At 34.1% G+C, this 10,935-nt stretch overlaps 3 protein-coding genes across 3 annotated transcripts; all 3 read left to right on the top strand.

The window, feature by feature from the left end:
* The first annotated feature begins 122 nt into the window (after positions 1-122).
* On the top strand, positions 123-1,919 carry LOC132269723 (18.1 kDa class I heat shock protein-like). Its single transcript, XM_059770978.1, has 2 exons — positions 123-445; positions 1,793-1,919. The coding sequence occupies exons 1-2, from the start codon at positions 123-125 to the stop codon at positions 1,917-1,919; spliced, it is 450 nt and encodes a 149-aa protein (XP_059626961.1).
* Positions 1,920-4,980: 3,061 nt separating this feature from the next.
* Positions 4,981-6,867, top strand: LOC132268399 (UDP-glucose iridoid glucosyltransferase-like). Its single transcript, XM_059769250.1, has 2 exons — positions 4,981-5,461; positions 5,907-6,867. The coding sequence occupies exons 1-2, from the start codon at positions 4,981-4,983 to the stop codon at positions 6,776-6,778; spliced, it is 1,353 nt and encodes a 450-aa protein (XP_059625233.1). The 3' UTR covers positions 6,779-6,867.
* Positions 6,868-8,778: 1,911 nt separating this feature from the next.
* On the top strand, positions 8,779-10,671 carry LOC132269390 (UDP-glucose iridoid glucosyltransferase-like). Its single transcript, XM_059770571.1, has 2 exons — positions 8,779-9,259; positions 9,575-10,671. The coding sequence occupies exons 1-2, from the start codon at positions 8,779-8,781 to the stop codon at positions 10,447-10,449; spliced, it is 1,356 nt and encodes a 451-aa protein (XP_059626554.1). The 3' UTR covers positions 10,450-10,671.
* The last annotated feature ends 264 nt before the right edge of the window (positions 10,672-10,935 follow it).

Here is a 10,935-nt window from a genome sequence, read left to right as displayed (position 1 = left end):
TAACTCCCAACACATCCCATTCTGCAAAACCAACAAACATCCTGACGAATTAATCAAGCAACCAATCAATCCATTAAACCTCGATTTCATCTTTTCATTTTTGAATTCTAAGAGGATAAAAAATGTCTATAATTCCAAGCATCTTCTCCGCATTGGTGAACACTCGCGTTGATTGGAAGGAGACACCAGAGGCACATGTGTTCAAGGCAGACCTTCCAGGGATCAAGAAAGACGAAGTAAAGGTCGAAATCGAAGACGATAGGGTCTTACAGATCAGCGGAGAGAGGAATGTGGAGGAGGAGGACAAGAATGACAGGTGGCATAGGGTGGAGCACAGCGGCGGCAAGTTCATGAGGAGGTTCCGGCTACCGGAAAATGTCAGGACCGATCAAATCATGGCTTCCATGGAAAATGGAATACTCGCCGTTACTGTTCCCAAGGAGGAAGGCTATTGACATATCTGGTTGAATTGAATTGTTTAGCTTAGCCATATCCAGCGGACTCGCAGAAGCCCAATTTCTGCGAGCCAAGGGCCCGTTGGGTGCACAGCGCCCTAGCTAAAATGGTGGGCCCTGTTTTTGCTTGCGGGCCGGCTCGTGATATTTAGCGACCCGGCCCGCGATCGCTATTCATTTTCATTTTTTTTTTTTCAAAACGGCGCCATTTTGAACGGTCTATTTTGTCTTATACCATGTCTGGTGGAACAGTGGCAGGCATTGTTTGGCAGAATTATTTAAAAAAAAAACAAAAAAAAAAAGCCAAAAATAGGTTATTTTGAGTTCTTTTTAGAAAAAAAAAAAAAATTAATAAAATTTATTAAATAAAAAATATATTATTTAGGCACTATTTATCGAAAAAAAATTTTATTTGGGCCAAAAATAAATTTAAAAAGCTTCTTCCCCCCCCCCCCCCCCCCTTAAAATTTGTTTTTTAAAATTTTTTTTACTTTAAATTTTAAATGTGTACCACAAACAATGCATTTGGCCGTTAAGGCACTGTTTGGCGGACACAAATAGTGCCTTAATGGCTATAATTTTTAAATATATATATATATAATTTTTTTTTTTACTTTTGTAAAAAAAATAATTAAAATTACAAATACATCTACTTATTCCCATAGGATTTTGTAATCTTTATTTTCTTATTCCAATTCATTATTTTTAATCCTTATTTTGTAATCCTTATTTATTCGGGCCAAAAATAAATAAATAAAACTTTTTTAAAAAACTTTTTGTAAAAAAAATAATTAAAATTACAAATTCATCTACTAACTCCTATAGGATTTTGTAATACTTATTTTCTTATTTCAATTCATTATTTTTAATCTTAAAAAATCATTACATAATAAAAATTCTAGTACACGAAATGTTATAACATCTTAAAAGCAAACAAAATGTAACATAAATTAAACATCTTCGTCAGCATAGCGGTTCCACAAATTTTCCATCAAATCATTCCTCAAATGAGTTTTGCTACAATAGAGAGAGATGAATATAGTGATGATTTTCAGATATAGCCATTACAAATATAGCCGTTACGAATATAGTTGTTTAGGAAAAGTTAAAAAAATATATATATATATTAAAAAAATTTAAAAATTAATTTTAATTTTTTATTATTATTATTTTTTTAGAGCGAAAATTCGAAGAGCCTGATGTAGTGTATGTTTTTGGAGAACGAAAACTGCTGACATGGCTCTTAGAATTGCTGACGTGCCTCTTGAAAAAGTTGATGCGGCGTTTTTAGAGAGCCAAAATTCGAAAAGGTTGGTGCAGATAGCTTACAATATGTGATGTAAGAAAGCTGAGGAAAAGTCTTTGTTAGTGTTCTGTACTAGTGGGGGTAATAAGTTTCATGTAGTAATAGTCTTTTTGGCACTGTTATTTTTGAGTTCACGTGAATTTGAGTTTCATTTGTAAAATAGTAATTAAAAAAAAAAAAATATTACATATAAACAGTGTTAATAACTCATATTTATTATTTGATGGAGTCAAAGTCTTATAGTTTCAAAAAAAAATGAAGTTGACCAAAATACTGACGTGGATACGGAAAAATACTATTCACTCTCACAGAGGTACCACTTTTAAGCATATAGGTACTACTTTTGTGTACGCATGTATTACTTTTTATGCATCAGGTATCACTTTTATTTTTGGCATAGAGGTATTACTTTTATTTAAATAGATACCAATTTTTGTGCATTTAGGTACTTTTTGATTAAAAATAAAAAAATAGTACCTATATGCTTAAATGTGATACCTATATGAGGATAAACATTGTTTTTTTCATGTCTTCATCTTTTCGAAAGTATGAGACTTTAACTCCATTAAATAGTAAATATGGATTATTAGTACTATTTATATGTAATAATCCAAAAAAAAAAAAAAAAATTGAGTTTCATTTTAAATGTTTGACTATTCTCTGCAACTCAAGGTTCGCCACTAGAACAACTACGACAGTAGAATAGGTACACGCTTGGGGAGTTGCCGAGTTGGGGTGCATATGGCTTGCCTCCAAGTTTTTTTGCTAAAGATCCCATGTAACAAAAATTTTAAAGAGTATCATTTGTTTAATTATATATGATGATGCGGAACGAATTGTTAAAACTTTTACGGCCCGTTTGAATCACCAAGGGCCAAATAGGTATGCTGACAAATTTTCTGGATTGATCCTGAATTATCCATTTTTGACCGGCATGAGAGTTTTTTTTTTTTTTTTTTTTTATTGAAAATGACCCAACGAGCAAGACACACTGCAACGCTGTGACGTAATCTGTTTTTCGACAAAATACAATTTTTTTATTTTGAGATTGCCAAAAGTTGCGAAAATGAAAATAAGGCACTCCAATAGACTCTCAAAATATGGAATGATTGTTGTGTCAAAAAATAGCATTTTGAATGAAATGCACTACTGAAGCAGAATTGCAAAGATGTAACTTTTTAACACTGCAACTCCTCTCAAAATATAGATTTGGCATGAAAATATAGCATTTTGCATTGAAGATATGAGAGCTGCTATATTTGGCAATACTTTTGACAATTTCAAAATACGAGAGATCTTTTGAGATGCCATTAGAATGTCTTATTTTCATAAACTTGTTATATTTTGAATTTGAGAGGTCATTTGAGAGGGTATTGGAGATGCTCTGAAAATTTCAAAATATGAAAGGTCTTTTAAGAGCCTATTAGAGTGCGTTATTTTTATCCACTTGCTATATTTTGAGTTTGAGAGGTTATTTGAGAGCATTTCCAATGGCCTCTCAAAAGGCCTCTCATATTTTGAGATTGTCAAAAGTATTGCCAAATATAAAAGCTCAAATGGCCTATTAAACTCAAAATATAGCAAATAGATGAAAATAAGGTACTCAAATGGGCTCTTAAGGTTCTCACTAGTGGGGATTTACATCATACTGACTATTGATGTGGACCAATAATAAATGAGCATGTCATCTTTAATTACCAAATCAAATATAGTGGGTAGATACTCACTTACACTGATTATGATTTGGTAATTAAAATATGATGTGTCCATTTATTATTGGTCCACATCAGTGGTAAGTATGCCATAAATTCTCATTAGTGATGACCTAAGTATTGTCTATATATATACACACTAGTAAAACAACCTGAGTGAGAGTGTTTGTATAAAATTTATTTTTATATATTTATTAAAATTAATAATATTATATAAATTTTAATATAAGAGTAATTTGTGTATAAATTTTTTAAAGGAAGTTGATAGAGTATAGGATTTTATTAGTAGTTGATATAAAATTTATAGAATTCTATTTTATTTTATAAAATAAAATAGGTAATTTGTGGTAGAATTTTATAGAAACTCTTTTTAAAAAACAAAATAAAAATATTGGGCTATATATATATATATATATTATATCTATTAATAAATACTAAAATAAAATATAAAATAAGTAATTTGTGGTAGTTTTTTTAGAATACATTAATATATAATTTGTGTAGAAATTATTTTAAAAACTCTTTTTATATTAATAAATAATTACTGAAAAAACTAATTTTAGTGTTTTAGAAACTCTTTTTAAAACTATTTTTATTTTAATTAATAAATACTTTTTTATATTAATAAAAAAAATATTGAAATACGGAAACTCTTTGCATTTTTAATAATAATAAAAAAAAGATTTAATAAAAAATTCATTTTATAAATATTTTTTATATTAATAAATAATTACTATAATACTGAAACTCTTTAAACTTTTAATAATAATATAAATAAATATAAATATATTTGATTTTTACTTGGCCCCTCTTATCTCCAGAATACCATGCAAAACACTCCTCTCCGCGTGGGTAAAAATTAAATTATTTGCAGGAGTCAAATTTTATACACATGATAGTTCATGAGACAGAGCCGAGTATTCACACTCCAAAAATACTCCACTGCCGACCGCCTAATGAAACCCATGGCCGAACGAGGAGCAACGAGCCAACAACACAATCATTATTTCCGAACACATTAATCCAAATAAAAGAAGGTATTAAGAAACAAGTAATTAACCGTCTTTCGCTTGTCATTTTCAGAACCTACCCAAGACTGTATAGACTCAATACAGTGTTACAAATTAATTAAAGAGTTATACTCATTTCGGCAAATTTTTTTTTAACCTCCCAGAAAACAAAAGAGACAAACTAAGAAAAACAGATCATCCTCAATGACTTTAGATAACAGCCACGAGGACAAAACATTCCACTTTGCATCTTTTGATTATTTTTTGCTGAATAACTCCATATTTACTAAGAAGAGTTCATTCTTACTTATTCCATGAGATATGATATTTGATTATGCCCGTGAAAGAAAAAATTTCTCGTGGTCCACATCTTTCTGTTTTACTTGTTAGTCAATTTTCGATAACTTAAGAATTTTCTCATCTTCAGGACGGTGACTTGCACCTAATAACGTCTTAGAATTACAACCCTAAACCTTGTCACAAACACACACACAGAGATGCAAGAAGAAAGGAGATGCAGAGTGGTGCTAGTCCCATGTCCATTTCAAGGACACATAAACCCTATGCTTCAACTAGGCACTACCCTACACTCCATGGGCCTCTCAATCACGGTTGCACACACTCAATTCAACTCTCCTAATCCTTCCAAACACCCTGATTTCATATTCCTCCCCATTCAAGATGGCTTAACCGTTACCAATACGTCCTCCGGAGATCTCATATCTCTTGTTAAAACTCTTAACATCAACTGTGAAGTGCCCTTCCAAGAATGCTTGGCTCAAATGATGGACCAGAATCAGGACCAGCATGGTAAGGTGGCCTGCATAATCTATGACACGCTCATGTACTTTTCGGAAGCTGTGGCTAATCACCTCAAACTTCCGAGCATCGTCCTGCGTACCAGTGGTGCTTACTCCGGGCTCGCTTACCGTGCAATTCTCCAGCTCCAAGCTGAAGGCCTTCACATTCCCATCCAAGGTGTGTGTGCCAACCAAAGACCCGATCAATATAATTTAAGACCTTAGCATGAAATTTGAAAAATGGCTCTTTAATGTTTAATGTATTCATATTAAAAAATACTCTCTCTGTCCCAAAAAAAAAGTGTCCGTTGAGAGCTCGTGCAGAGCGTGTGAATGGTATCTGTTGAGAAGAATTGTGCGACTTCATTGCTCTATCTATAATTATCTATAAAACTAAACTTAAACTTTTCTACACATTAGTTAAGAAAAAATTCCATTCACATCCATTTCAATCAACAGCATTGAGATATAAATTGTTAATCAATAGTAGCACTTGGAATATATCCTAGAGTTGCATTTGGAGCATTGTTTTTCAACTTCATATCATATATTAAATGACTGAACAGTAGTTAAAATTCACTGATATATAAGTAATAACATACCAAAACCACCATGTATTGCAGATTCTGTGTTGCAGGATCTAGTGCCTGGCCTTCATCCCCTCAGATTCAAGGATCTTCCTCTTTCCAATTTCGGACCTTTGGAAAACTTGCTACAGTTAGTTGCAATAGTAAGCAATAATAGAACATCTTCAGCCATCATTTGGAACACTATGGACTACCTTGAGTGTCCCTCACTGACACAACTCCAGCAACAGTACAAAGTTCCATTGTTCTCAGTTGGCCCTTTGCATAAAATTTCTCCAGCCTCCTCTAGTAGCTTGCTAGAGGAGGACACTAATTGCATTTCTTGGCTTGACAAGCAGGTTCTTAACTCAGTTATCTATGTAAGCTTGGGGAGCTTAGCTTCCTTGGGTGAGGCAGCTTTAACCGAGATGGCTTGGGGGCTAGCCAACAGCAATCAACCATTCTTGTGGGTAGTTCGACCTGGTTCAATTCGCGGTTCAGAATGGATAGAGCTGTTGCCAGAAACTTTCAAAGCAAAATTTGGAGACAGAGGTTATATTGTGAAATGGGCACCCCAAGGAAAGGTGTTGGCACATGGTGCGGTGGGAGGGTTTTGGAGCCACTGTGGTTGGAATTCAACCTTGGAAAGTATCTGTGAAGGGGTTCCAATGATTTGCTGGCCATGTTTCGGAGACCAGAAAGTGAATGCAAGGTATCTGAGTTGTGAATGGAGGATAGGGCTAGAGTTGGAGCATATGGAGAGAGGGAATATAGAGAGAGCTGTAAGAAGACTAATGGTGGACAAAGAAGGAGAGGAAATGAGGCAGAGAGCGATGGATTTAAAGGAGAAGGCTGAGGTTTGTATCAGGAAAGGTGGTTCTTCCTACAATTCCTTGAATGACTTGAAAGAAATCATCCTGTCATTCTAATTGCTAGTGAAATAGAAGGGCCTCGTTTAGCAGCATTCATTGTCTAATGCCATGTTGCAACTCAAACATTTAAATTGTTTTCTGCTTTATCCATGGAATCTGTTGTACCTGTTTAGACCTTCATTTCTTCTTCCTATGCTGCACTAAGGATATGCAATGTTAACAAGATCACAAAATCCTTTCAAACTATTGTACAAACTAAATTTGTGTGTGTGTGTGTGTGTGTGTGAGAGAGAGAGAGAGAGAGTTCAATTTTGACAACATTTGATAAAAGACCAGAGGCTACACGCAGAGCAGGCTTTTATTTGGGTTCATATCTGAATATTAGTTTAGCAGACTTTTGTATCTGGTTATTTTTTATTTTGAGGATAGGTTGTTTGGTTGGAAGTGGATTTAGTTCACTTCTTGACATGTATTGGAGGTTATACTCCTATTGTAATTGTACTATTTTGAATATTTTTTTATAAAACACCCCATTCAGGAAAAAAAAAAAATTGTTTTCTGCTTTATCCATGGAATCTGTTATACCTGTGTAGACCTTCATTTCTTCTTCCTATGCTGCACTAAGGATATGCAATGTTAGCAAGATCAAGGATCCTTTCAAACTATTGTACAAACTAAATTTGTGTGTGTGTGTGAGAGAGAGAGAGAGAGTGTTCAATTTTGACAACATTTGATAAAAGAATAACAAAAGGAGAGGAGAATATTGCAGGGAGAAAAGAAAGTATCTGATGTCAAATTTGTCTTTTGTTGCAGAAATTATTTCTAGTAACTATTTATTGGACTCAAAAGATTGTTTTTGTAAGACAGCAATGATTTTCAGCATTAAAAAAATAAATAAATAATAATAATAATAATAATAAAAAGAACTATGATTATATATTTCTAGGAAGACAGTAACAAGCTTATAAGAGACTAAATTTGCTGCTGCATTGGTAAGAAATCAAGTCTAATCGACCCTCCTATGATTCGTCTGTACACATGAATTTTGTAAGTCTGCAATAGAAACAAAATATGGAGCAAATAATATAATTTTATTAATTTGAGAAATTGAGGTGCAATCCTCTGTAATATTCTTTACAAAAGAAAGAACTGGTCCTCTGATTAAATCTCCTTTTTTTGTTGGTTGGTTGGATCCAAGGCTACACAGACTTGATCTTGAATCACCGTGGAATTTGATGAAGAATGGCATGTCTTTGACTGTTTTTGATGAAGAATTTGATGTATCAAGAGTTTGTATCAAATTTGCTGCCATTAGGCTTGTATCAATTGGAATCCATGCTTAACACGTGTCTAGATTTCTGAATTCTGACTTTGTGTATCCCTTCTTCTTCCTCTAGGCCTCTATTTATAGGCTTCTTGAATTAATAAGATGATGACACGTGTCATCTCCTGATAAGGATAAAATTATAACTGGGCCGGGCCGGTTATATTGTGATAATTATGCTTAGAAATAATTATTCCAAATATATTTTATTAGGAATAATTATCTTTCCATTTAATTATCTGGGCTGGGCTAATTAAATAATTTAAGTGGACCAAGCTTGGACCAATTAAACAATTTAATTAAACATTAAACCCATATTGAATGGGTCAATTTATCAACACCAATGTCCATTAAATTTTTAGTGTCTACAGCTTCCAAACAAGTTCTTTGAAGATTTCCATGTCAATCATCACTACGATGCTTCATATACACATCAGGTCAAGAAAATCCAATGTTAAGCATGGTGTGATCTTGAAGTAATATATGTTATATAATCAGGATTGTGACTCCCCACCAACAATATATATAAAAAAAAATTTCTCTCTCTGCCGTCTAGAAGTAATTTAGTATTACATATGACGACTTATGATAGATTTCAAATACATGTTTATACATAAAAAAGACTTCCTAGGGTTGACTAAAGGCAATTTCATTTCCTGAAGCCTAAGGATTAATACTAGTACAAAAAGGCAATCTTCTGCAGCACTGATTGCAGATCATTAGAGAGAGAGAAATGGAAAAACAAGGACAGAGGTGTAGTGGATTGGTGCTAGTCCCATGTCCATTCCAAGGCCACATAAACCCAATGCTTCAGCTAGGCGCAATCCTTCACTCCAAGGGCTTCTCTATAACAATTGCTCACTCCCAATTCAACTCTCCTAACCCTTCCAATCATCCTAATTTCACTTTCTTACCCATACAGGATGGACAAACTGATCATGACGCCACCTCTACGGATTTCATCTCTCTCATAACAGCTCTAAACGTTAATTTAGTGTTCCCTCTCCAAGAAAGCTTGGCTCAGATGATAAAACAAGAGGAGAAGAAAGAAAGGATCACATGTGTCATATATGATGCTATCATGTACAAGGCAGAAGAGGCAGCAAATCATCTAAAGCTTCAAACCATTGTCCTGGTGACAAACAGCGCTGCTACTAGGCTAACTCATTTTACCTATCCACAACTTCAAGCAGAGGGCTACATTCCCCCAAAAGGTTCTTGTCTATTCCCAACCCTCTATTCGTGTTTATTTGTATTGTTTGATACTCTGAATAATGTAAATATCTAGTGTTATAATTAAGGGAAGGACCAAGAATAACAATAATAATAGCTAAATTGTCCATACCATATATTAATTACAAATAAATCTTAATAGTAAGGTACAAAATGTTGCCTTGAAAATAATGCCTTCTGTGTCAGCAACGAAGGAGAGTAGCACCTTTTATGTTTATCTTTATACATGCATATATATGTCTATATTTTTATAGCCCACAAATTTCACTGATATGGAAATGTTACTATTGTCACAGACTCAATGTTGCGAGACCTAGTTCCTGGGCTTCATCCCTTCAGGTTCAAGGATCTAACCATTTTAAATTTCCCAAATTTAGAAGCCTTGTTACAACTGATAGCCACCACAATCAAAATTAGAACGTCTTCAGCAATTATTTGTAACACTGTGGACTGCCTTGAACAACCATTTCTTGCACAGCTAAAGAAACAATACCAAGTTCCAATTTTCTCAATGGGTCCATTTCACAAAATTGCCCCACCCTCCTCTAGTAGCTTACTTAAAGAGGACACTAGCTGTATTACTTGGCTTGATAAGCAGGCTCCAAAGTCTGTTATATATGTGAGCATTGGAAGTGCAGCTTCCATAGATGGAAGAGAACTAATTGAGACGGCTTGGGGACTGGCCAACAGTAAGCCACATTTCTTGTGGGTGATTCGGCCTGGTTCAGTTCGTGGCTTGGGATGGCGAGAGCTATTGCCAGAATGTTTCAAGAAAGCAGTTGAAGAAAGAGGTTGTATCGTGGAATGGGCACCACAGAAGGAAGTGTTAGCACATGTTGCAGTGGGGGGTTTCTGGAGCCACTGCGGTTGGAATTCAATCTTGGAAAGTATTTGCGAAGGTGTGCCAATGATATGCCAGCCATGTTTTGGGGATCAAAGGTTGAACGCAAGGTACGTGAGCCATGTATGGAAGGTAGGCCTGGAATTGGATAATGAGTTGGAAAGAGGAGAGATAGAGAGAGCTATAAGAAGACTAATGGCAAGTAAAGAATGTGAGGAGGTGAGACAAAGAGCAACGGATTTGAAGGTGAAGGTTGAGCATTCCATAAGGGAAGGTGGTTCTTCTTACAATTCCTTGGATGATTTGGTAAACCATATCTTGTCAATCTGATTGCTAAGACAGCAAGGCATTAGAGTGCAATATGGATAAACACTAGTTCAGTTAATTTATTCTGCAAAATAAATTGGGAAGTTCTAAAGGTAACATACTCTAAATACAGAGTCACATATGAGTCTGTATATTATCAACTGCCATTCTCATTCTCTATAGTCTCTATTTTAGTGAGTAAAATGTAAAAGATTGTTTGTACCGTACATTTATTCAAAACTAGTATAACCACGTGATGAAATAAACATTTTATATGACAAATGAACTTTAGATAGAACCCTCTACTTTATTTGAAAAATAATAATTCAAAATCTGGAATTAAAAGAATTCACAAAAGAACCAACTCACTCTAGTAATATTCACTTCACATAGATGTGTAACTCAACATAATGATTACCATTTGATCAAGCATAAATAATTGGAATGTATTTTTCTTATTTAAATTTCATTGCATTCAAATCAAATGCCCTAGAAAAAACAGTAAAGCAA

Source organism: Cornus florida, unplaced genomic scaffold, assembly GCF_030987335.1.
Source record: "Cornus florida cultivar Cherokee Brave unplaced genomic scaffold, ASM3098733v1 CherokeeBrave_3.0.0_Hap2_Chr08, whole genome shotgun sequence".
Taxonomy (NCBI): domain Eukaryota; kingdom Viridiplantae; phylum Streptophyta; class Magnoliopsida; order Cornales; family Cornaceae; genus Cornus; species Cornus florida.
Note: the sequence above shows the minus strand (reverse complement) of the source record. Positions and strands in the feature narration are given on the sequence as shown.

What these genes read in the sequence shown, in the direction of transcription:
- LOC132269723 (XM_059770978.1), top strand. Translation starts at nt 123, where the DNA reads ATGTCTATAATTCCAAGCATCTTCTCCGCATTGGTGAACACTCGCGTT. An exon ending in GTTACTGTTCCCAAGGAGGA is followed by an intron (nt 446 to 1,792) that starts AGGCTATTGACA and finishes TTACAATATGTG; the next exon opens with ATGTAAGAAAGCTGAGGAAA.
- LOC132269390 (XM_059770571.1), top strand. Translation starts at nt 8,779, where the DNA reads ATGGAAAAACAAGGACAGAGGTGTAGTGGATTGGTGCTAGTCCCATGT. An exon ending in GGGCTACATTCCCCCAAAAG is followed by an intron (nt 9,260 to 9,574) that starts GTTCTTGTCTAT and finishes CTATTGTCACAG; the next exon opens with ACTCAATGTTGCGAGACCTA.
- LOC132268399 (XM_059769250.1), top strand. Translation starts at nt 4,981, where the DNA reads ATGCAAGAAGAAAGGAGATGCAGAGTGGTGCTAGTCCCATGTCCATTT. An exon ending in CCTTCACATTCCCATCCAAG is followed by an intron (nt 5,462 to 5,906) that starts GTGTGTGTGCCA and finishes CATGTATTGCAG; the next exon opens with ATTCTGTGTTGCAGGATCTA.